The 26,933-nt window shown below is 44.9% G+C and overlaps 1 protein-coding gene across 2 annotated transcripts in view; it reads right to left on the reverse strand.

Annotated features, from left to right (window-relative positions):
• Window positions 1–464: 464 nt before the first annotated feature.
• Window positions 465–26,933, reverse strand: part of as3mt (arsenite methyltransferase) — a 145,511-nt gene continuing 119,042 nt past the window's right edge. For both annotated transcript variants that reach the window (XM_041209856.1, XM_041209855.1), the window contains 4 exons: window positions 26,453–26,584; window positions 15,437–15,579; window positions 13,163–13,297; window positions 465–1,364 (listed from right to left, as the gene is read on the reverse strand). In XM_041209856.1, coding sequence (XP_041065790.1) covers window positions 1,263–1,364; window positions 13,163–13,297; window positions 15,437–15,579; window positions 26,453–26,584 — 512 coding nt within the window. In that variant the 3' untranslated portion in view covers window positions 465–1,262. The remainder of the gene's footprint in view (window positions 1,365–13,162; window positions 13,298–15,436; window positions 15,580–26,452; window positions 26,585–26,933) is intronic.

Genomic DNA, 26,933 nt, shown 5'->3' on the forward strand with positions numbered 1-26,933 from the left:
ATGAGGAAAGATGAGGGGTGTGGCTCCAATTGGAAAACTCTCTCAGAGACAGCACCTCAAGCAATGCAGCACTCTCTCTCTCAGTCCTGCGCTGCACTGATGTGCCAGCCTGCATTCTGTGCTCAAGGGTCCAGAGCAGGACTTGCACCCATCAGAGGCAAAAGGGTTATCCACAGAACTGCAGGTAAAACTGAGGGGCTGGCGGAGGGGAAAAAAAATAGAGGGGAAAATAAGGCAGTCAGCTCTTACATTTTAACAGGTCGCCCCCACAAGTCCATTAAACACCGACAACAACTTTCCATTTTCCAGCTTCACCTGCACTCCTGCGAGGAGATTACCCTGAGCTGCCTCATTACATCTGCTCATTCTGCAAGGCGGCTCCCATCAAAATCAGGCTGCAGCCCAGTTAACCGAAGGGGTCGGTTGTGATGAGATTCCCTAGCGAAGTACACAGACACTACTGATCATTCCAAAGTTGTTCTTTATTGGGTTGTAAAGCATTTGTGACAGAGCAAAAGATTTGAACAGTGAAGATTTTGTGCGCATCGAACATGGCTCACATCTCAAGCAACGGGCACTTCTGGAAATGAGGTGGGTCTCGATTGTCCCCAGTACTCACTGTTGTTCACCAGTCCCTATGACTTGAAAGGTGCCCGGTGTCAATCGTTAACTGACCTGAGGACCCGAGCCTTTCTCAGCTGCCCTTTTCCAGCCGGTTTTAAAAAGCAAAAAAAAAAAAATCACCTTCTAAAAGTCACACTCCTGTGAAGTGCCTAGGGACATTAAAGGTGCTATATAAATGCAAGTTGTTGCATGTGAACAATTTTCAGCGTAGACGCTTTGGGGAGGTAACTCGCTCACCCTGGATTCTGTGCGGAATTACAGTTTAGAGGTTATAAGGTGTAACTGAGCTGACAGACCTTAATTCAACTCAAGTCAGATTTTGGGAAGGACAGAGAAGCAAAGGGTTTTTGGGAAAGTATCAAACTCAGGTGAACCTTGAGGCTAAAACATGGACAAGCCAAGGACATGACACGGTTCCTGAAGTGGCAGAAAAACATGGGTCATGGCGAAGAGGCTATGTCATGGTGTTAGCAGGAACCAGCTGGACTGAGAGCTGGGCAGATTCAACATTCATTTCTGCACAGCTCAGGCCACAGGGGGAGAACCACAGGTTCATTCGCACTTCCAATCGTTTCTTGACATTGAGTTCACTGATTATTGGGCTTAGCAGAGATTATTCTCCCACCAATGGAGTTGCTTCAACAACATTCTTTGCTTTGCACGGAGCATGTTCTGGCACAGGATGGAGTCCCTGTAACCTCAGGCCTTTCGGTCAACTTGAAAGGGTCAACAAGAGTATCCTAAAGAAAGAGAGGCGAATAAAAAAACGTTAAAACCTCGGTAATAAAATGGCACCTCCACCAAACATTTAAAAGAACATTTCAGATGCAGTTAATTATATTTGTTTTGTCCGATTACACTTTGTTTTTTTTCTATGTGTGTATCCATTGTGGGGTTTTTTTTGAGCTGTTGGCCAGGTTAATGGTGATTAAGGTGGATGTAAAAGATTCCAATGTACTTTTCAAAGAGGAGCTACCACATAACCTGTTATATCCATCTGAATAGACAGATTGGTCCTTAACTCAAAGAATATCGGCCCCAACAACGCAGCGCTCGCCAAGCACCGAGACTGCGTCAGCCTCGCACAAGATCATCCCAATGCACCTCCGGCCAGCCTCCCAGGTCCTACTTCCTGTAAACGTGAGATCATCCAAAACTCTGCTGTCTGCGTCTTAACTCACACCAAATTCCATCATCTCTGTGCTTCTTGGCCTACCCGGCTCCTGATAAAACAATATTTTAAAGCACCGCTTTTAAAATTCTCATCGGTTTTTAAATCCCTCAATGGCCTTGTTTCTCCTTATCTCTGTGATCTCCTCCAGCCCTCCCCTCAGGTCCAGCCTCTTGAGCATCTCAGGCTTTAATCACTCCACCATTGTTGGCTGTGCCTTCGACTATCAAGGTTCTAAGCTCTGGAATTCCCTCCTGGAATCCCTGCATCTCTCTCTCCTCCTTTGAGATGTTCCTGAAAACCTATATCCTTGACGCAGTTTTTAGTTATCAGGCTGAATACTTCCTGACATGGACGGTTCATCAAATTTTGCAGGGAGATGGTGGCATAGTGGTAATATCACTAGACTAGCAATACAGGGGCCAGGGGTTCAAATCCCACCATGGCAGTTGGTAGAATTTAACATTCAATTAATAAAACTGAAATTAAAAGTTGGGCTCAGTAATGGTGAACAGGAAACCATTGGCAATAATTGTAAAAACCCATCTGCTTCACTAATACCCTTTAGGGAAGGGAATCTGCTGGTCTGGCCTATATGTGATTCCAGGCCCACAGCAAAGTGGTTGAGTGTTAAATGCCCTCTGAAATGGCCTAGCAAGCCACTCAGCTGTTTCAAACTGTTACAAAGCCTAAAAGGAATGAAACTGGACAGATCACCCAGCATTGACGTAGGCAGTGGAAATAACAATGGCAAACTCTGCAAAGTCCTCCTTACTAGCATCTGGGGGCTTGTGCCAAAACTAGGAGAGCTGTCTCACAAAAACAGAATTACCTGGAAAAACTCAGCAGGTCTGGCAGCATCGGCGGAGAAGAAAAGAGTTGACGTTTCGAGTCCTCATGCCAGACCTGCTGAGTTTTTCCAGGTAATTCTGTTTTTGTTTTGGATTTCCAGCATCCGCAGTTTTTTTGTTTTTAGAGCTGTCTCACAGACTAGTCGAGCAACAGCCTGACATAGTCATCCTCACCAAATCATACCTGACAGACAATGTCCCAGGCACCACCATCACCATCCCTGGGTATGTCCTGTCCCAAAGACAGGGCAGACCCAGCACAGGGGTTGCCACAGTGATATTCAGTCAGGAGGGGTTTTGCCCTGGGAGTCCTCAACATCTAATTTCATGGCACCAAGTCAAACATGGGCAAGGAAACTCCTGCTGATCACCAGATACTGTTCCCATGCCCTAGCCCCCTCAACTGATGAATCGGTACTCCTCCATGCCGAACATCAATTGGAAACAAGCACTGAAGGTGGCAAGGGCAAAGAATGTATACTGTGGGCAACTTCAACGTCCATCACCAAGAGTGGCATTACTACTGACCGAGCTGGATGAATTCTAAACGGCATAACTGCTAGACTGGGTCTGCAGCAGGTGGTAAGGAGGCTGAAGCATTTGCAACCATTTTCAGCCAGAAGTGCCGAGTGGATGATCCATCTCAGACTCTTCTGGAGGTCCCTAGTATCACAGATGCCAGTCTTCAGCCAATTCGATTCACTTCACATGATATCAAGAAATGGCTGAAGGCATTGGATACTGCAAAGGCTATGGGCCCTGACAATATTCCAGCAATAGGACTGAAGACTTGTGCTCCAGAACTAGCTGCAGCCCTAGCCAAGCTGTTCCAGTGTAGCTACAACACTGGCATCTAACCGGCTATGTGGGAAATTGCTTAGGTATGTCCTATCCACAAAAAGCAGGCCAAATCCAATTCAGCCAATTACCGCTCATCAGTCTAGTCTTGATCACCAGCAAAGTGATGGAAGGTGTCATTGACAGTGTTATCAAGTGGCACTTACAGAGCACTAACCTGCTTATGGACACTCAGCTTCGGTTTTGCCTCGGACACTCAGCCCTGACCTCGTTTAAGCCTTGATCCAAATGTGGACAAAAAGGCTCAACTCAGGAGATGAAGTGAGAGTGCCTGCCCTTGACATCAAGGCAGCATTTGACCAAGTGTGGCCTGAAGAAGCCCTAGCAAAACTGAAGTCAATGGAAAAACTCTTCACGGGTTGGAGTCATACCTGGCACAAAGGAAGATGGTTGTGGTTGTTGGAGGTCAGTCATCTCAGTTCCAGGACATCACTGCCGGAGTTCCTCAGGGTAGTGTCCTCGGCCCAACCATCTTCAGCTGCTTCATCAATGACCTTCCTTCCATCATAAGGTCAGAAATGGGGATGTTCGCTGATGATTGCACAATGTTTAGCACCGGGGAGGTGATGGCAAAGTGGTGTTATCGCTGGACCAGTAATTTGGAGACTCAGGGTAATGCTCCCCCATGTTGAATACCACTGAGGCTGACAAGGGTGCAGAATATACTCTGGGTGGGGGACTTCAATGTCCATCACCAAGAGTGGCTCGGAGGCACCAATACTGACTAAGCTGGCCGAGTCCTAAATCACATAGCTGATAGGCTGGTGGTGAGGGAGCCAACAAGAGCGAGAAACATACTCACCAACCTCATCCTCACCAACCTCCCTAATGCAGATACCTCTGTCCATGACAGAATCGGTAGCAGCAACCACCGCACAGTCATTGTGGAGACTAAGTACCGCCTTCACATTGAGGATACCCTCCATCGTGTTGTGTGGCACTACCACCGTGCTAAATGGGATAGATTTTGAACAGATCTAGCAACTCAAGACTGGGCATCCATGAGGCACTGTGGGCCATCAGCAGCAGCAGAATTGTACTCGAACACAATCTGTAACCTCATGGCCTGGCATATCCCCCACTCTACCATTACCATCAAGCCAGGGGATCAACCCTGGTTCAATGAAGAGTGCAGGAGGGCATGCCAGGAGCAGCACCAGGCATACCTGAACAAAATGAGGTGTCAACCTGGTGAAGCTATAACAAAGGACTACTTGTATGCCAAACAGCATAAGCAGCAAGTGATAGACAGAGCTAAGCAATCCCACAACCAACGGATCAGATCTAAGTTCTGCAGTCCTGCTACATCCAGTCATGAATCATGGTGGTCAATTCAACAACTCACTGGAGGAGGAGGCTCCACAAATATCACCATTCTCAACAATGGAGGAGCCCAGCATATCAGTGTTAAAGATAAGGCTGAAGCATTTGCAATAATCTTCAGCCAGAAATGCCGAGTGGATGACCCATCACAGACTCCTCCAGAGGTCCCCAGCATCACAGATGCCAGTCTTCAGCCAATTCGATTCACTCCACGTGATATCAAGAAATGGCTGCAGGGCGCTGGATATTGCAAAGGCTATGGGCCCTGACAATATTCTGGCAATAGTACTGAAGACTTGTGCTCCAGAACTTGCCGCACCCCTAGCCAAGCTGTTCCAGTACAGCTACAACACTGGTATCTGTCAGACTACGTGGAAAATTTTACAGGTATGTCCTGTACACAAAAAGCAGGACAAATTCAACCCAGCCAATTACCACCCCATCAGTCTACTCTCCATCATCAGAAAAGTAATGGAAGGGGTCATCAACAGTGCTTTCAAGTGGCACTTGCTTAGCAATAACCTGCTCACTGATGCCCAGTTTGGGTTCTGCCAGGGTCACTCAGCTCCTGACCTCATTACAGCCTTGGTTCAAACATGGACAAAAGAGCTGAACTTCTGAGGTGAGGTGAGAGTGACTGCCCTTGACATCAAGGCTGCATTTGACCGAGTGTGGCATCAAGGAGCCCAACAAAACTGGAGTCAGCGGGAAAACTCTCCGCTGGTTGGAGTCATACCTAGCACAAAGGAAGATGGTTGTGGTTGTTGGAGGTCAATCATCTCAGTTCCAGGACATCACTGCAGGAGTTCCTCAGGGTAATGTCCTTGGCCTAACCATCTTCAGCTGCTTCATCAATGACCTTCCTTCCATCATAAGGTCAGAAGTGGGGATGTTCGCTGATGATTGCACAATGTTCAGCACCATTCACGATTCCTCAGATACTGAAGCAGTCCATGTCCAAATGCAGCAAGACCTTGACAATATCCAGGCTTGCGCTGACAAGTGGCGAGTAACATTTCTCACCACACAAGTGCCAGGCAATGGCCATTTCCAACAAGAGAGAATCCAACCATCGCCCCTTGATGCTCAATAGCATTACCATCACTGACTCCCCCAGTATCAACATCCTTGGGGTTACCATTGACCAGAAACTGAACTGGACTAGCCACATAAATACAAATTGTTGTCATCATCCTGGAGTGAAGCTCTGACCCCGAAGTGAAAGTGCAATTAAACTGAGCCAAGCAGGCACTTGCATTGGGAATAATTACAAGTGGAAATATCTAAAAAGTAATTTTTGTATTTTATCACAATATGAAAAAAACATTTTGTGCACATTTCTAATGTTAATGGTCATGAATTAGGGAAAACAATGCTAACTTAATCTATCAAACTTTAATTTGTAACAGTGCACACTATCTTGCTGCTGGAGGAACTGGGGTTTCAAATTTGGGGAGTAAAGTTTGTTTCATTTAAATTATAGCTTTTTAAAGTAACTTTTACTGCTGCTGATACGAATGCAGTGAACCTCCGTCCTGACCCCTTCTCCGGGAGGTGGGCTGTTGCACTATCAGGTACAGTTTCACTGGAACCTGCCCAGGTGAGCGTCCAGTTGGTCCTTCTTCAGGTAAGGTTACCTGGGAGAGGATGGGAGAGCGGGGCACCTCTACACTTCATTCGTGACCTCGCTGTGATCAAGGCCAAGAACCAAACGGGGAGCCGAGCGACACCAGCATACAAACTGCAGGCAGTCTGAAAGTAAACCTTTGCTCCAAAAACAAAGATAACCATAAAACAAAATGAGGGGGTAGTATTTTTGACAGATCCATTTTGACTTGGGGGCGAGGGAGCAGTGTGCGGCGGTGGGGCTGATGAGAAATCAATATTTGGCACATACAGTGGCTGAAAGTTCAACTTAACCCGATTGTTCCAAAACATTTTCTGCTTCGACTCCTATTGAGCCAACGGGTTGCGTGTGTGGTCAAGACTGTCGCAGCTGAAAGCTACAATTGGCTTTGGCACCCTTGACCAAAACAGTTAGCAAAATACCGACTGTGTCTAATCAGACAGAAATAGGTCGGTGCAAATAAGCCAGGGTTGGCCTTACTTGTTAGATAATTCTGCTGGTGAATTATATCAACAATCATCATTGGTCACACTTCTCACTAGCATCAGCCTGTAGCTCAGTGGTAGCACTTGGGCCTCTGAATCACATTTTTCCAGTTTCTAGTCCCACTCCAGCATCAAAATCAAGGCTGACATTCCACTGCAGTACTGAGGGAGTGCAGCCCTGTTGGAACTAGGAGTTTTGGGATGAGATGTTAAACTGAGGTCTCATCTGCCTATTCGGGTGGATATAAATAGACCCCAGGGCGCTATTCAAAGAAGAGCAGTGGGGGGTTCTCCCCCTGGTCAATATTTGGCCCCCAATCAACATCAAAAAACAGATTATCTGGTCATCATCACATTGTTAACCATGTTGGCGGAATATGGATGTTAGTCTGTGGTGACGCCACAATCAGAGCAGAAGTTTTCCCTAATGGAAAAAGTGCATGCACACATATTGCACAGTGTGGTGACACTCAAAGTCCAGGCTCATCAGTAGAGAGCGGACAGGGATGAGGGGCTACCTTCACCACTCGTGGAAGCTCTCCCCTCACCCCAGGAGTGGGTGCCTTTAGCAGGGGATTCTCCACTTGGACGGAGGAACATCCCGAGCACGAGATTACAACGTAAGAAAAGCCCCCCGTGTCTCCTGAGCAGCAGCAATGGTAATTCAGCAGCCGCTGGGGGATTGAAAGTCCTCTGACTCGACGCCACTGCCTATTTCACCCGGGGTCTTCTGGTCTTTGCTTTTACAGAAAAGCGCAGCACAGCATCCGTCAGGGAACTCCGTCGAGGGGAGCAGAGTCAGGGTAAGACTGGGCCTTTTCTATGGCACTAGCTGCCGTCTGGTCGGTTTAAATGTCCAGCCTTTGAAGGTTAGTGAACGGATGAGCGAATGAATAGAGGAGAGGGTGAGTGAGTGAATGGGTAGGTCTGTAAGTAGATAGGGCGGGCAGGGCAGGTGAGTAAGTGGGTGGGTGGGTCAGGTGGTTGGGGTAAGTGAGGTGGGCAGGTGGGTGAGTGGGCAGTCGGGTTGGATTGGGACGGTTGCTGGGGAGGGGCGTTAGTTGGGTGGTCAAAGGGTAGCCGGGTCGGAACGGGGTTGGACATGTGGTAGTCAGCTGTCAGAGGTTGTTGCGTTGGAGGGGTAGCTGGGGGGGGGGCGGTGTTGGGGTGTATTCAGGTCAGGTCAGGGTGTAAAGAGGTCAGGTCTGGTCGGGGAGGGGGTGATTGGGGATCAGTTGTGGGGTTACCCAGGTGTAGGTTTAAATCTGTCTAACACTTCCTGGGGAACAATCCAGGTAAGACACTGGAACTGTCCGAAGTCTCTGACTCTAACTGAATGCAAGGTCCCTCCTGACGATCAGGAGACTGGAAAATTTGGCCCAAAATATTCTGATTCCTGTGAAACCATCATTCACTAATAATACAGCTATTTTTGAATATCTGTTAACCTTCCAATGGAAGATCAGAGTTCTTGCAGCCAGAGAATTCCTCCAACATATCATAAATATGTGACAAGGTCAGAGAGCGGAGAAGTGATAATGTGCTATCATCCTTAATAAGCAGCTCCTTGTGAAGTCTTTAATTTACTGTATTGAGGGCAGCTAATAATTGTTGATAGGTACAAGGTCCCTAATATTACTTATCAGAACATACAGTTCACTACTTAATTCCGACCTTTACTCCGAGATTAAATTTCTCATCCCAGTCCTAAACAACTGTCTTATTCTGATTAAAAACAAAAAAACTGCGGATGCTGGAAATTCAAAACAAAAACAGAAATACCTGGAAAAACTCAGCAGCAGGTCTGGCAGCATCTATTCTGAGGCTGTGACCCCGTATTCTAGATTTCCCAGCCAGGGAAAATATTTTCTCAGCATCTCCCCTTGTCAAGGTGCTTAAGAATATGTTTCAATCAAATGATCTCTCATTCCTCTAAACTTTGGGGAATTTAGACCTACGTCTAGACCACTCTCCTCATAGAGCAGCTTCCTCATCCCAGTCTAGTGAACCCTTGTCACACTCCCTGTAAGGCAAGAGCATCCTTCCTTGTGAGAGAAACCTGTACACAGGTGGCGTACAGATTTGGTGGTCTCATGTAGGTCCTTTGTAACTGTAGTATGACCCTTTTTCCTGTTACAGCCCAATAAATAATAACAGCTAACATCCCATTTGCTTTGCTATTTGCTTGCGAGGCCCCAGTACCTAGTCTAGTCCGCACGATGGTGCAAACCAAACAGCATGTTGGTCAACTGGTCATCACCACTGACCAAAGCCACTGCTTTAGGGCAAGTCCGCAATCATCTCTGTCAAACTGCTCTCAACCCTTATGCTGCTCAAAGCCCAGTATGTGATCCAATAACTCAATAGGTGCGTCAGTGCCTTAAATGTTGAAACTTTGTAAGCAACATTCCATCGGGGAAATATGAAAGTCTTACGGGAACATTTTGTTCCAAAGGTGCTCTGACTAACAACTATATCAATTGCCTGCAGTTGTTTATCTCGATCTTGCTCATCCTAATTTAGTACAGTGTCTTCTAAATCAGTTTGACCTTGCATGTAGTCTGGAACAACTGCAAATAAGTGGCATCCGCAGATTTAAAAGTAATTATCAGTTCAAGAAAAGGGGCAGTAAAACCCGCAGCTAGTTTGTGGTGGACTGCTTAACCAACCAGCCAAATAACTAGCTGGACAATATGGCAGCACGTCTGTGAAGTGTGTGGTGGGGACATTGCTGGACTAGTAATCCAGAAGTCTGTACTATTAAGAGAGGACGCTAGTTAAATCCCACCCATGACTGTTTGAGAATTTGGATTCAAATTTTAAAACCTGGAAATAAAAAAGTGGGTATCCTTAAAAGTGACCAGGAAGCTGTAAAAAACTAATATCCTTTAAGGAAGGAAACCTGTTGTCCTTACTTGTTCTGACTCCTGCCCCATACCCGGCCCCTTTGAAACACTCAGTTGTATCAAACTCATTATTTACTCAGGGCAACTTGGGACAGGCAATAAATGCAAGGATAGAATGTTGGGAAAGGGGCAAGAGAAGGGGCAAGAGGTGGATAGAGCAATTAAAATTTTAGCAACCAAAAGTAAAATCATTGCAGAAAAATGAAAAGGCTGAGAAGATCTTGAGAGAGGAGATGTTTCAAACACATCCTGTACTCGATTCCTAAGACCACAGTGTCTCCCTCTCATCGGGAGTGTAAAGCTGCTCAATGAAACACTCAGCAGTGAAAATATCAGATCTCCAAAGGTTCCCTTTCAAATCACAACCAAAAAAGCAGCATTACATTGATGGGAAGCACACCAGGAAGACTAAAGGTTAAATGCTAAATAAAAAGGCTGCCTTGCATAAACTGAGTTGAAGTTTTCAAATTGTTTTGAAGGCACATTCTCACCGACACACAGCTTTTTCAACAATGGCACCAGACCATTAGATTCTCCGGAATCTGTAAGCTTGTTAAACTGGTCCAGCCACTAAACATAGCCTTCATATTAGCTGCCAGTTCAACTTATTTAAGCGCTTAATTCTGATTCCAGCATGCTATTTCCATAATTCAGTTCAGATTATTGAATAATTATTTCTCTTCAGTCAGTTCAAAGAGAACAACGCTGAATGATCAAAGAAAGTCTATATCGATGTGCCCCTTGTGACATGTTAATATCCACCATCTCTCACTGATGCACATAGGCAGTGAAGACTAAGCAACATTTTGGGCAGCCTCTTTGGTCACTGTGACAGGGAGCATTTGGAAAATGAGTTCTTTCAAAATGTTACGTTTTTAAAGTAAAGTGAATTCACACAATTTGTAATAAAACTGGAGAGACAATAGGTGATTAAAATGATTGGGATCTTAGACCTTCAAGCAAAGAAATCCAAGAACTCTGTGCCCATATCAGACAAGGGATGGATTCAGGAGGCCTTTAGTTAAAGGGCCGTTGCAGCCTTGCAGGTTGACACTCAAGTAGCAAATTAAAGCGCAGATTCTCCAATACTCGAGTTTAGACAGCACTGCCCTGTGCGTGTCTTACTCACACAAGGTCCCATTCACCTAGCACCCTTGTTCTCCCAGGTCTATATTGGCTCCCAGTCAAGCAATATCTTGATTTTAAAATTTTCCTCCCTGAGCCCTCCATGGTCTCACCCCTCCCTATCTCTGCAGTCTCCTCCAGCCCCACAACCCCCTGAGATATCTAAGCTCTGGAACTCCCTCCTTACATCTCTCTCCCTCTCGCTTCCCCTTTTAAGGCACTCCTTAAAACCCTACCTCTTTGATCAAGTCGTCTGATCTGATATTTCCTTCCGTGGCTCAGTGTCACACTTTGCTTTATAACATTCCTGTCAAGTACCTTGGAATGTTTTATGTTAAAAGATGCTATTCAAATATAAGTATTTGTTGTTGTTGTTAGACTGAGCCAAGCAGACCAGTAAAATCTATGATTCAGTCATCAAACTGTGCCAAGTTAGCAGGTAGAATGGTCGAGGCAGTACACTTAGTTTCTGGGCTAGGCAGGGTTCCTGCTCCTGATTACTGCCCTGTGCCCACTGGTTGGAAGTTGGTGCCTCTGCCAATTAAAAGGGGTTAAGAGCGAGTTCAGCTGTGGCATTGCCTCTCCCCACCCATCCCATCACCCACCCCCTACTCCGCACCCTACTCACCTCTGTCCCTGCACTCCCACTGTTAAGAAGCGCCAATGAGATGCTGGAGAGCAGCCAAGTCATTCTGGAACTGCGAAACAACCTACTTTTGTCATTTATCAGTGCGGTCCGGTTCCAATTAGATATAATAAAATTCGGCAGCTTTGGCTGTTTAACGGTTAACAAGATCAAAAAACGCAGCATGAGGTTGAGTTCCTGATTAGTATTTAAATCATAACCATCTGAAGTAATATTTCATGTTTAGTCTTGAATGGAAGATGTGTCTGTCTACACAATGCATGGTGCATTCTGTATTCAATAACGTCCATAGCAAGATACACTCATGTCAATAAATATCTGAGAGTCCCACTATCTTTGTCTTATGGTTCTGGGTGTCCTTTCAGCCATAAGCAGATAAAGAAACACAACGTTTTTGTATTCGTTTTAAATACCCTAGACTAATTCTATTCTAGATTTTTCCATTGCTCGGTGCCTTTCCTACATCACTGTGAGCAACTGAAAATTGCCCTTGTAAATGACCTCAGTGAATGGTTTAACTTCCAGTTAAGTTTCCAAAAAAAAAATTCAGGAAATATACAGTCTACCGCTCATGGAATCGAAGTTCATTTTGGGCTGGAGAAGGAGAAATGGAATAATCGAATGATGCAAATCTGGAGAAGCAAACTCCAAGAATTACCTTTAATCCAAACTTTAGGGTGGGGAAAAGGGCTGGGGGTGCAGATGGAGAAAAGTTGTGTTCTCCAAAAAAAAACAACACTGTCATCTGAGAGCTGACCCTTTACCTCCCAACCTTTCAAACTGTATTCAATCATGGAGTGTGGGCATCTATTGCTGACAAGGCCAGTGTTTATTGCTCATCCCTAATTGCCCTTAAGAAGGTGCTGGTGAGTCACCTTCTTGAACCGCTGCAGTCCAATGTGGTGTAGGTACACCCACAGTGCTGTTAGGGAGGGAATTCCAGGACTTTGACCTCGCAGTGATATAGTTCCTAGTCAGGATGGTGAGTGGCTTGAAGGAGAACTTACAGGTGGTGGCATTCGCATTCATCTGCTGCCCTTGTCCTTCCAGGTCATAGAGGTCATCATTTTGGGAGGTACCTCTATCTATCAGCCTCCGTTGTTTCCTTCCTTCTACCTATCTAATGGAGATTGTTATTATCACTAACCGGCTGCCCCTTCCTGTCTTGCTCCTGCCAGACTCTCATTCAGTTGTCCGACATATCTCCGCTCTCTGACAAATCCCGTGGAGTAGTTGTGGCGAATAGCACAGATACATTTAAAGGGAGCTACTTAAGTGCATGAGGGACAAAGGAGTGTTGCATTTGCTGAAAGAACACGACGAAGTGGGGCTGGAGGAGGCTTGTGTAGGACGTAAACACTAGCAGAGGCAGATGGGTCGAATGGTCTGTTTCTGTGCTGTAAATTCTACGTAATATTCACCATGCCATCTCCTGCTGAATTCACTTTCTCTTAGGATTTCAAAATTGCAGAACTTTTGGACAATGGGCTTTTAAAAAGCCTAATCGGCCCCCTTTTTTTTAAAAAAAATTTCATATTGCTTTTACCTTTGATTTTGTGGCCGGACCTTCAGCGGAGGAGGGACCCATTTTCCCAGCCGGTTTAGTGGTGAACGCACTGGCAAATCGTGAGCTCTTGAGAATTGCTGCCACCTCTGCGTCCACAGCTGTGGCCTCTCCTTCCTGGGCAACAGAGTGAAAAACCAATTTCAGTTCAGGCGGATCTGAAAAGTGGCCATCAGCCACCGAGGGGGAGGGCGCTACCACTGACCCCCTCTCGAGGTGGAACTCGTGACCGCAGGAAGTAGTTGTGATGAATAAGCTCAGATGTGTCCAAAAGGAAATGAGGCGAGTACACGAGGGGAAAGGGAGTAGAAAGATGTAGCTGAAAGGCTAAGATGAGGTGGTTGGAATGAGAGAAGACTCAGCTGCGCAGACGAGTTGGTCCAAAACGGCCTGTTTCTGTGCACATGTTATAAGTGATAAGCACCTCTTTGGGAGTTTTATTGGTTTTGAGCTCTTTTAAGCCTGAATACGTTGTTGTTTTTTTTTAAATTCATTCACAGGATGTGCTCAAGGCCAGCATTTATTTCCCATCCCTGACTTTCCTGGAGGCGGTGGTTGGAGCCACCTTCTTGAGTAGAACAGAGTGGCTTGTCGGGCCGCTTTAGAGTTAAAAGACATCCACACTGCTGTGGGTCTGGAGTCACATAGAGGCCAGACTGGGTTAAGTATGGCAGATTTCCTTCCCTAAAGGACATCTCTTAACCAGACAGGTTTTGAATGAAAATCTGGTAGTTTCATGATCACCATTACTGATACAAGCACTATTTTATACCAGAGTTTATTAATTTAATTGAATTTAAATTGCTGAGAAAAGAGACATGCTGTTCAACTTTTCATCTTGCACTCATCAGGATAGATGCAAGAATGATAGATGCAAGGACCCAGAGCTGAAAGAAACTCATTTTGAATGCAAGAATGCCAAATTTCAAAGGGAGTATTATGATGCAGCCGATGGTAAAGGCCGAGTTGTTCAAATTCCAGAGGGAAGCTTGAAACAACTGTCATAACCCATTTTTGCAATATGTATGTTTTGAAATACAGGCTTTGAATTCAGCAGTAATAAGACCACCGAGTCTCAAGAGGTTTTTTATTAAACTAAATTAACCATTCATTAATACAAGAAAGGTTGTAAACATATACATACGTCTACAAAATTACTAGCATAATAACTGCAGAAATCCCCTAATTAATCTGACTCTCAGTTACACCCCCATTAAGGCAACAGTAAATCTCACAGATTTAAATAGACACCTGGCAAAGCACACCCTGGGCAGTAGCCTTCAAAATGAGTTTCTTTCAGCTCTGGGTCCATGCAGACAGCGGCTTGAGGCTTACAGGCCAGAGGCTTCTGTCCCTTGTTGGATCTTAAAATGCCTCTACCTTACAGAAAATCTCCTTTTACCTTTATCTTTCTCTTTGAATGTAAATTTTCCATTGTATCATTAGGCCTTTAACTTTACCACTTCTAACAAGAACATTCTTTTATCCCACCAATTTTATTAGTCAGCTGAAAAAAAAATAAACACATTGCTTGGCATCTTCTAGCTGGGTGTAAGATTTCACCCGCAGTCTTGAATGGTTTCTTTTAACAAATGCAAATTTACACTTTACCTTCTACCTTCTTTAGTTTACCTAATTAATATCTCAAAACTACTAATCATCAAAACACCCAGACTGGCTGGCTTTAATCCAATTAAGACACACACAGGCACACACATGGACACAGGCCCCACCAATAACATTATTATACCTTCAAGACAATCCCTTGTTGTTCTGGTCCCGGCATATGAGGGCAAAAGGAATAGGTTCAGACATTACACACCTTTTTTGAATAAGCAAAAGCATGGGGGACAATTGCTCCCTGGTGTATTTGCCAGGGCAACGTCTCTACCAATCAGAGCCGACTTGCCAACCAATCAGCACCCCTTTCCTAAAGCAGTATAAATTATTGTTCCATTTGAAATTTGGCATCTTTGCATTTGTCCTGATGAGTACAAGATGAAAAGCTTCAACAGCTTGGCTCTTTTTTCAGCAATACTCAAGTTCTGCGCTACCAGACAACGATTTAAATTTAAATCCCCCAGCTGCCATGGTGGGATTTCTACTCGGGTCTCAGGATTATTAATCCAGGGCCCTTTAGGAATACTAGCCCAGTAACATAACTAGGCTACAGGGCCTGCTATGGAGGTCAAAATTGTTTACAGTTGTAGATCTCGATTTTCTTGAGTAGATTAGCACTTGAAATCTGACCCTTACGTTAAATGTGTAGTTGACATCAAACTCCAACGTTTCTTTAAAGCCTGTGATCGAGCCGTTGTAAGTAACCCAGCATTTTTCTTTCGGACAGCTGGCCGGGATTTTAAATAATCGATATGTGGCAGAAACAAACTCGCACTCGCCTAAAAGGAGAAAAAAATGAAGATGGTGTACAACAAAAATGACAACAATCCCCTCAACTCAAGACAGAAGTGGAAATCAAAACTTTCTGCCACCTGATGTTTACTTAACTTCTAACAATGCGCAAATGGTGACAGGCTGGTGACTTCAGGGGGTGATGGGGATACAGAGACAGAAGTCAGCTGCGAGCCCTCACTGCTTTACAGGATATGGAAGAGCCAGATCTTCCTAATATTGTCATAGAATCATAGAATGATACAGCACAGGGGCAGCACATTGTCTATACATGTCTATGTAAGAGATATCCACTTAGTCTCTTTCCCCCGCTCTTTTCTCATATGCCCCACTCTACCATTACCATCTGGTACCATGAACCCTGGTTCAATGGAGAGTGTAGGAGGACATGCCAGGAGCAGCACCAGGCATACCTAAAAATGAGGTGTCAACCCGGCGAAGCTACAACACAGGACTACTTGCGAGCCATAGACAGAGCCAAGTGATCCCACAACCAGCAGATCAGATCTAAGCTCTGCAGTCCTACCACACCCAGTCATGAATGGTGGTGGGCAATGAAACAACTGGAGGAGTAGGTTCCATGGATATCCCCAGCCTGAATGACGGCAGAGACCAGCATTTCAGTGCAAAAGACAAGGTTGATGCTCTCGGAGCCGTTTCCAGTCAGAAGTACCGAGTGGACAATACATCTCAGCCTCCTTCTGCGGCCCCCCACTACCATAGATGCCAGCCTTCAGCCAATTTGATTCGCTTCGCATCATATCAAGAAACAGTTGAGCACACTGGATACAGCAAAGGCGATGGATCCTAACAACATCCAGACTGTAGTGCATCACCTTAAACATTCATTCCCTCCACCATTGATGCACTGCAGCAACTCACCAAGGCTCCTCCGACAGCCACAAACCCACAACCTCTACCACCAAGGAGGGGGAGTGGGGGGGGCGGTGCAAGGGCAGCAGGTGCATGGAACAGAGAAGCATAGAAACTAGGAGCAGTAGTAGGCCATTCGGCCCTTCGAGCCTGCTCCACCATTCATCATGATCATGGCTGATCATCCAACTCAATAGCCTGTTCCTGCTTTCTCCCCATATCCTTTGATCTCTTACGCCCCAAGAGCTATATCTAACTCCTTCTTGAAAACATACAATGTTTTGGCCTCAACTACTTTCTGTGGTAACGAATTCCACAGACTCACCACTCTCTGGGTGAAGAAATTTCTCCTCATCTCAGTCCTAAATGGTCCACCTCGTATCTTCAGGCTGTGACCCCTGGTACTGGACTCCCCCACCATCGGGAACATCCTTCCTGCATCTACCCTGTCTAGTCCTGTTAGAATTTTATGGGTGTCTAAGAGATCCCCCCTCATTCTCCAGCAAATATAATCCTAACCGACTCAAACTCTCCTCATAGGTCAGTCCCACCATCCCAGGAATCAGTCGGGTAAACCTGGGCTGCGCTCCCTCAATAGCAAGAACATCCGTCCTCAGATAAAGAGACCAAAACTGCACACAACATTCCAGGTGTGGTCTCAGCAAGGCCCTGTACAATTGCAGCAAGACATCCCTGTTCCTGTACTCGAATCCTCTGGCAATGAAGGCCAACATACCATTTGCCTTCTTTACCACCTGCTGCACCTGCATGCTTACCTTCAGCGACTGGTGTATGAGGACACCCAGGTCTCGTTGCACATCCCCCTCTCTCAATTTATAGCCATTCAGATAATAATCTGCCTTCCTGTTTTTGCTACCAAAGTGGATAGCCTCACATTTATCCACATTATACTGCATCTGCCATGCATTTGCCCACTCACTCAGCTTATCCAGATCACACTGAAGCATCTCTGCATCCTCCTCACAGCTCACCCTCCCACCCAGCTTTGTGTCATCTGCAAATTTGGAGACATTACATTTAGTTCCCTCATCTAAATCATTAATATATATTGTGAATAACTGGGGTCCCAGCATCGATCCCTGTGGTACCCCACTAGTCACTGCCTGCCATTCGGAAAAAGACCCGTTTATTCCTACTCTTCGTTTCCTGTCTGCCAACCAGTTTTCTATCCATCTCAACACCATGCCAAGCCACACACCATCCTGATTGGAAATATATCACTGTAACTGCACTGTCGCTTGGTCAAAATTCTAGAATCCCCTCCCTAACAGCATTCTGGGTGTACCTGCACCATATGGACTGTAGCGGTTCAAGAAGGCAGCTCACCACCACCACCTTCTCAAGGGCAATTAGGGAAGGGTAATAAATGCTGGCCTTAACTGGAACACCCATGTTGCACAAACAAATGAAATAAAATTTCTGGTCTTTCATGCATCCCTGATTTTAATCACTTTTCTATTGGTGGCTGTACCTTTAGTTGCCTAGGCTCTGGGATTCCCTCCCTAACCCTCTCCACCTCTCTCTGTTTGTTTAGGACTGTCCTTAAAACTAACTCCTGTACCCAATCACCTGTCCCAATGCCTATGTGGCTGTGTCAAATTTTGTTTGATAATCGCTCTTGTGAAGCACCTTGCGGTGTTTTAACATAAAAACGTAAGATATAGGAACAGGAGTAGACCATTCAGCCCCTCAAGCCTGCTCCACCATTCAATAAGATCATGGCTGATCATCTTTTGTTTTGATTTCTACATTCCCATCTAACCCTGATAACCTTTGATTCCCTTGCCTAACAAAAATCTATCTACCTCTGCCTTAAAAATATTCAGTGACCCCGCCTCCACCAGTTTCTGAGGCAGAGAGTTCCAAAATCGCCCAACCCTCTGAGAGAAAAAAATTCTCCTCATCCCAGTCCTAAAAGGGCGACCCCTAATTTTAAAACACTGCCCCCTGGATACACCCACAAAAGGAAACATCCTTTCCATGTCCACCTTGTCAAGGCTGTTCAGGATCTTGTATACTTCAATCAAATCACCCCTCACTCTTCTAAACTCCAGTGGAAACAAGCCCAGTCTGTCCAACCTTTCCTCATAAGACAACCCACTCATTCCAGGCGTCAATCTAGTAAACCTCCTTTGAACAGCTTGCAATGTATTTACATCCTTCCTTAAATAAGGGCTCCACAACCGCACACAGTACTCAAGGTGCAGTCTCATCAATGCCCTGTATAACTGAAGCTCAACTTCCTTACTTTTATGTTCAACCCCTCTCATAATAAAGGATAACATTCCATTAGCCTTCTTAATTACTTGCTGTACCTGCATACTAACTCTTTATGACTCATGTACTAGAACACCCAGATCCCTCTGCACCTCAGAATTCTGCAGCCGTTCTCCATTTAAGTAATACTCTGCTTTTTTTGTTCTTCCTGCCAAAGTGAACAGTTTCACATTTTCCCACATTAAACTCCATTTGCCAGATCTTTGCCCACTCACTCAACCAATCTATATCCATCTGCAACCTCCTCATGTCCTCTTCACAACATACTTTCCTACTTTCCGTTAAGGTGCTATATTGAGTGCCATTAAAGGAGAGGCAGCTCACCTTCGCCTTCTCAAGGGCAATTAGGGATGGGCATTAAACGCTGGCCTCGCCAGTGACGTCCAAATACCATGAATGAATTTTTTTAAAAAATCTTTGCTGAAATGAGTTCAGTGCCAACATTCAACCTTTCTCTCAGCACAGAGTAATGAAGTCCAAAGACACTGGAAGATGGAGTGACAGGCTCAATAAGCTCAAATTAAAACAGAAAATTCTGGGAAAACTCAGTCGGTCAAACGGTATCTGCGAAGACAGAAACAGAGTTAATGTTTCAGGCTGAAGAAATTTCATCTGAACCTAAGGATACCCAGAGGGCAGAATTCTAGACCCATGGAATTTCAATCAGAGTCAATGGTTCTGATTTTGGAAAGCACCGAGTGAAGGCAGAACAGGTTGGAACATGTACAGGTTGAGATGGGTGGCAGTTGGATATCAGTCTCCTTAAAATCTCAACTAAACAAACGGCTTGTGTGAAAAATCTCATTCAGAAAACAGAAAGTGGATCAACTAACTCGGTGTGTGGGCTCACCTTTCCATAATAACAAAAAAACTCTGGAACATAGGGAGATATCTCCTTCTGAATAAAATGTTTATTCATTACACTTGTACTTTTCACTGTGAAAAGCATGAAAACTGAGAGCTTAGAAATCCATAAGACATAGGAGCAGAAATTAGGCCATTCGGCCCATCGAGTCTGCTCCGCCATTCAATCATGGCTGATAAGTTTCTCAACCCCCATTCTCCCACCTTCTCCCCGTGACCTTTGATCCCCTTACCAATCAAGAACCTATCTATTTCGGTCTTAAATACACTCAATGACCCGGCCTCCACAGCCTTCTGTGGCAATGAATTCCATAGATTCACCACTCTCTGGCTAAAGAATTTTCTCCTCATCTCTGTTCTAAAAGGTCTTCCCTTTAGTCTGAGGCTGTGCCCTCGGGTCCTAGTCTCTCCTACTAATGGAAACATCTTCCCCACGTCCACTCTATCCAATCGCTTCGGATCTGCTTGATTCCAGGTCTTTGTTCAAAATTAGATGAGTGCAGTTTTTCTAGTGTCTAGATCAATATTTATCTCTTGGCTGACACCATCAACATAAAGTAACTGGCCTAAAAGCAAAAAACTGCGGATGCTGGAAATCCAAAACAAAAATAAAAATACCTGGAAAAACTCAACAGGTCTGACAGCATCTGCGGAGAGGAACACAGTTAACGTTTTGAGTCCATATGACTCTTCAACAGAACTAAGTAAAAATAGAAAAAAGGTGAAATATAAGTTGGTTTAAGGGAGGGGGGAGGTTAGATCTGGATAAAGGGCTAGTGATAGGTGGAGATAACTAAAAGATGTCACAGACAAAAGGACAAAGAGGTGTTGAAGGTGGTGATATTATCTAAGGAATGTGCTAATTAAGGGTAGAAAGCAGGACAAGCAAGGTACAGATAGCCCTAGTGGGGGTGGGATGGGGGGGAGGGATCACAATAGGCTAAAAGGTAGAGATAAAACAATGGATGGAAATACATTTAAAAATAATGGAAATAGGTGGGAAAAGAAAATCTATGTAAATTATTGGGAAAAAAAGGGAGCAATAGGAACAATAGGTGGGGACGAAGGAGAGAGTTCATGATCTAAAACTGTTGAACTCAATATTCAGTCCGGAAGGTTGTAAAGTGCCTAGTCGGAAGATGAGGTGCTGTTCCTCCAGTTTGCGTTGAGCTTCACTGGAGCAATGCAGCAGGCCAAGGACGGACATGTGGGCATGAGAGCAGGGTGGAGTGTTAAAATGGCAAGCGGCAGGGAGGTCTGGGTCATGCTTGCAGACAAACCGAAGATGTTCTGCAAAGCGGTCACCCAGTCTGCGTTTGGTCTCTCCAATGTAGAGGAAACCGCATTGGGAGCAACGAATGCAGTAGACTAAATTGAGGGAAATGCAAGTGAAATGCTGCTTCACTTGAAAGGAGTGTTTGGGCCCTTGGACGGTGAGGAGAGAGGAAGTGAAGGGGCAGGTGTTGCATCTTCTGCGGTTGCATGGGAAGGTGCCGTGGGAGGGGGTTGAGGTGTAGGGGGTGACGGAGGAGTGGACCAGGATGTCACGGAGGGAATGATCCCTGCGGAATGCCACCGGGGGGGAGGTGAAGGGAAGATGTGTTTGGTCGTGGCATCATGCTGGAGTTGGCGGGAATGGCGGAGGTTGATCTGTACCTTGCTTGTCCTGCTTTCTACCCTTAATTAGCACATTCCTTAGATAACATCACCACCTTCAACACCTCTTTGTCCTTTTGTCTATGACATCTTATGGTTATCTCCACCTATCACTAGCCCTCTATCCAGCTCTACCTGTCCCACCCCACCTTAAACCCGCTTATATTTCACCTCTTTTCTATTTTTCCTTAATTCTGTTGAAGAGTCATTCGGACTCGAAACGTTAACTGTGTTCCCCTCCGCAGATGCTGTCAGACCTGCTGAGTTTTTCCAGGTATTTTTATTTTTGTTTTAAACTAATTGACCACTTATCTCAATGCTGTATTCGCAGACTAACAGTGACTACAATTCAAAAGTAATTCATTGGCTGTGAAGTGCCTTAGGTTTACTGAGGACAATGGGAGCCTTGGCACAAAGGCCAGTTCTTCCCACCTTTTAACATCCAAAGGTGCTATTCTTGGCCAAAACTCTTCCCTCAAGCAGCGCCGCCAAAACAATGATTAACTCGTTCATTGACATCACAGCCATTCTGTGAATCTTGCTACACATTGGAAAGCAGCGGGGTTTGTCAACCGAACTTGTGATTCTGTGAACTGTGTGATCCTTTAATCCACTGTAAACTCACCACATCTCAACTTAAAGGGAAACGGTGGCAAAACTGTAACATTCTCTGGACCAGTAATCCAGAGGTCCAGGTTAATTGATCTGGCAACATGGGTTCATATCCCACCATAGCACCTGGTGGAATTTAAATTTGATTAATAAATCTGGAATATGAAGCTAGTCTCAGTAATGGGTGACCATGGCAACTATCGTTGCTTGGCGGAACTCGGTTCACTAATGTCTTTTAGGACAGGAAATCTGCTGTCCTTACCTGGTCTGGTCGACAGGTGATACAGATCCACAGCAACGTGGTTGACTCTTAACTGATCTCTGAAATGCTCTAACAAGCCAGTGAGTTCATGGGGAGTTAGGGATGGGCAACCAATGCTGGCCTTGCCAACGATGCCCACATCCTATTAAAGAATAAAATAAAACTTTTGAGAGCAGGAGTTCTACCCTCTCCACCTTCTGAACATTTAAGCTTCTGAATTGTTGGGAAGAGAAGGGGTCAGAGCTTTGCCAATAGCTGCATCCAGATTTGTGTACCTCTCTCTCTTGGTCTCAACTGTTACAGAGTTCTACCTTACAGGAACAAGCGAGACAATGGGAGAGCATCCTTAGGACTAAGCTGTCAGCTACAGCTCAATGGCAGTGGGTTGCACTCTCACCTTGGAGTCACAAGGTTGTAGATTCAAGTCCCACTCCAGAACTTGAGCACAAAAATCTAGGCTGAACTCCAGTGCAGTACTGAATGAATGCTGCACTGTTGGAGGTGCTGCCTACTGAATAAGGCATTAAGCTGCCCTGTCAGACGATGCAAAAGATGCTGCAGCACTATTTCAAAGAAGATCAGGGGGTTTATCCTTAGGGTCCTAGCCAATAATTATTTCACAATCAATGTCACAAAAGCAGATTGCCTGATCATTATCACATTGCTGTTTGCAGGAGTTCGCTGTGTACAAAATTGGCTGCCACATTTCCTATGTCACAACAGTGACTACACTTTAAAAAGTAGTTCACTGCTCGTAAAGTGCTTTGGGGGTGTCCTAAGGTCATGAAAGGCACTGTATAAATACAAGCTCTCTCCTTGTAATCAGGATAACACAAAACCCATAGGTACATCACAAAATATCTGCCATACAGAAGACCAAACAAGCCTCATCTAACACTAGCAATCCTGGATAGCTATATAAAACCTGTCTCCTACTCACTCAGTTCGCAGTCACTCATCCCAATTATCGCCAAAGCGTGTTAGGTCTTGGAGATGAAAAAAAAACAACACAGGGCTGATTCTAAAAAAAGAGCCAATCCATTTTTCATGCTGTGGCTGATATGGCCAATCTACATTATGTTCAAAGTTCAACTCCAAGAGGCAAAAAACATTTATTTTGGCTGTGTCCATGTGTGAAAACCCATAAAAGCAGCAGGATTCGTTTTTGAAAGAAGCTGGACCCAAAAGCCCACATTAGCAAAACAATTCCTCAAAGGGCCCCATAATCTTTGGCTGGTTACCAAACAATAAAACAAAAATTCAGTGGATTAGGTAAAGAAAGATTGACGGGATTTTTTACCCTCCTTCATGCCAGTTTGTACGACTCTCTGCCCTGTCACTATTTGGGCTTGCAGACTGTAATGACGTTCATTTAACACTGGCCGCTGTAGCTGTTTCTTCATCCCCAGTCCCAGCATTGCTGCTACAGAAGCTATGATGGTGTCTCATATTTAAAGTGAGGGGACAAGCCGAGTTGAGATGAGAGATTGAAATGACCAAGGGTGAGGAATTGCTCAGTGCAGTGCTCGAGGAAGGAAATGAGAGCTGACACTACAGGGAGGTATTTGGAAGAGGGCTGAGGGAGGGGAGATGTTAGAGCTAAGGTCAGTTTACTCAGCACAAAGCAGGAATTGAATCAAGTGTCATTCAGAATGTTTTAACGTGAAAATGGTGCTCGCTCTGGTTCTCTCTCTCTCTCTCTCTCTCTATCACCCTGGCATCCATTTTAGAGATAGGAGATGCCTCATCACATATCCTATCTTAAAATGCCTCTCACACAAGAAATTACTTTGAAGAACGTTGACTATTCATTAGGCAAAGTCCTACAAATCATAACCGATAGACGGTCAGCAAATTATTTTGTTGGTGGGTTCGGTAATGGGGCTGTTACAAATACATATGTCCAAGAACTATATATTTTTTTTAAATTGGAAGGAAATCGAATTATTTGGACACTTCCTTAGGAACTGGCCTAAGCTTTTTTTTGAAATAAGGTTATAAGTTCACTTTGGACTGTGAATAAACTGCCTTTTCCAAGAAGTCACATGGCTTCAGCTAAATGACCAGCAAGGCACCCGAGGAGATAGGAACTGTTCGCATATTTGAACTTTAATTGCTGGAGGAAAAACCGACTGTTTTCAGGAGGTGTGAGGCTTTGGCGATTTTCTAGAAACCATCTGACTGAGACGAGTTTCTGTTTTGAACTTGTTTTTTGGACTCAGTTTGGGAATAAACCAAAAAGGAGAGGGCTGCCCAACTCATGTGTCTCCCTGCCTTTCTGAAATTCAGTGTACTTACCAGTATCCAGCTAGAAAACCTCATCTCAATATAACTCATCTGTCTTTGGAAACCCGAGAAGCTGAGGCAAGAGAGAAATCCCAAGGACATTGATCGTGCTCTGTTCTCCTCCTCACCAAAACTCCTTCGGAAAGAACTTCCTGACAACTACTGTGACTAGTGACCTGTCCTCATACACAGGAACACCAGGTTGACAGTGTCAAAACCTTTGAACTTTATCCTTTTTCATAAAGTTTAGCCATTGGCCAAAAGATGTTTTTTCCCTGAAACGCCAACCTCTGCAGAGGCCCTATTTGATTTGTCCTTTGTGTGTGTGTGTGTGTGTGTGTGTGTGTGTGTGTGTGTGTTGGGATAGAAAGGGGTATATAGTTACACTTCCAGATTGCAAATTGTATGTTAACCAGATTTTGCAACTTGCTTTTAAAAATAAGTTTCTTTTCATAATAAATCAATTGTTCTGAGTTTATTGAAAGAAGCCAGGTTAAAGTCTCTTTTATTCTGGCTCTAACAACAGCGAAAGTAAACACTATGCCATTTTGGTGCGTGAATAAAACATTTACACTTATGGTGTGACCTGAGGTGCAGCGGGGCTAGAGAAACTGCACACTCCTCCTATCCCGGTTGTAACTGGGGACAAATGTTGCCCAAGAACCTGAATACCTCCCAATGCTTCTTTGAATAGCATCTTCATTGACTATCGGAACCTACTTAAATGCCCAGATAGGATCGTACAACACAGAAGGATGCCATTCGGCCCACTGAGTCTGCACTGGCTCTTTTGAAGACCAATCCACTTCGTCTCACTCGCCCACTCTTCCCCATATCCCTGTCATATTTCCTCCTTTAATTGTTTATCCAATTCAGTTTTGAAATATAGTATCCACCCTCCCAGGCAGTACTTTCCAAATCCTAACCACTCATTGTGTAATAGAAGTTTCTCCTCATGTCACCTCTGGTTCTTTGGCCCAATCACCTTAAATCTGTGCCCTCTGGTTATCGACCCTTCAGCCATTGGAATCAGTTTCTCTTTATTTACTCTACCTAAACCCTTCATGATTTTAAACACCTCTATCAGGCCCCCTCTTAGTATTCTCTGCTCCAAGGGGGACAACTCCAGCTTCTCCAGTCCGTCCATGTGCCTGTAATCCCTCATCTCTGGTTTTCAAATGATCGTTTAATCCGAAAGATAACATTTCTGACAGTGCAAGGCTCCCTCATTCCTGTACTCAAGCATCAGCCCCAATTATGTGCTCAAGTCCTGGAGTGGTCACCGATTTGCGCAGTCATAGACATGATGTACAGAATCAGGTGAAGTGCTTCAGCTCTAAGCAATAGTTTAAACTAATATCAACTTCTGGCCTGTAAAAGCTACAATCCGAGGTGGCTTAGCTTCTTCAAACTTTAATCTGCATTAATATGCCAGTGAAAGGTGTAGTCATCAAGCCCCACCACTAAGTGCATTCCCTTTCTCCACATCTGGAACATTGTCTGCCTCTGCCCCTAACTCAACCCATCTGTTGTTCAACTCTTCATACATTCCTCTAGCCCTTTATGGCCCTGTTACTCTAATGCTAAACAGTCGCTTGGTAGTACAGAACTTGACTATTGCTGAAAAGTGAGACATATTTCTGAAGCTTTTCATCTTGAACTCATCAGGACAAATGCAAGAATGCCAAATTTCATAAAATGCTGTGATCATCTGAAGTTTGCCTCCTGTACAGCCCCTGTGCTGGCCATGCCTTCAGCTAGCTAAAACTCACAGTCTGAAATTCCAACCCCCACCTCCAAATTCCTCAACCTTTAAGACTGTCTCTCCCTCTCCTCCTCCAAAGTCCTCCACCCCTTTTTGACCAAGCTCAGCCTTCCTAATCTCTCCTCCTTTGGCTCAGCATCCATGTTTCTCAATGCTGCGTAAGTGCCTTGTGACATTTCTCTAGATTAAAGGTGGCATATATATATTAATGCAAGCGATCATTTCTGTCTCTTCGATTTCTTACCAACAATGTCCTTGAGCTCCTTATTTGTCACGGGAATCCTATGGGCAGTGGTCAGTCGTGGAGTACTGAAGCCCACCTCCTTTGTAAGTTTGAGGAGATCTTTCCACCACAGAGCTCCTCCCAGACACTCCCCTGAAGAGACAGCATCATACCAAGTTGAGTATACAGAACAGGTCACGTTACTTAATTGCTAGAGCAGATGACCCCAAGGTTACTGAGTTCCCAACAAACAGCGCAGCCAGACAACCCATTCTCAAATCTCTGTCCAAACCCACTCTTGGCCTAGATGGATCTAAGATCTTGCAAAGGGATTTTCACCCTCCTATTGTGCCCAGCAATGGAGCAGCAGCTGGCATTTGCTCAGCATCTCCCCTTGAAAGCATGGGCAAGGTTGGCAACCTTATACAGGGGCGCATTGAGATTGGAAACACACATCCTAGCAAGGCTTGGCACATTACATACAAGTTAAGTTAAATTTGAC

Source organism: Carcharodon carcharias, chromosome 17, assembly GCF_017639515.1.
Source record: "Carcharodon carcharias isolate sCarCar2 chromosome 17, sCarCar2.pri, whole genome shotgun sequence".
In the NCBI taxonomy this organism is placed as follows: domain Eukaryota; kingdom Metazoa; phylum Chordata; class Chondrichthyes; order Lamniformes; family Lamnidae; genus Carcharodon; species Carcharodon carcharias.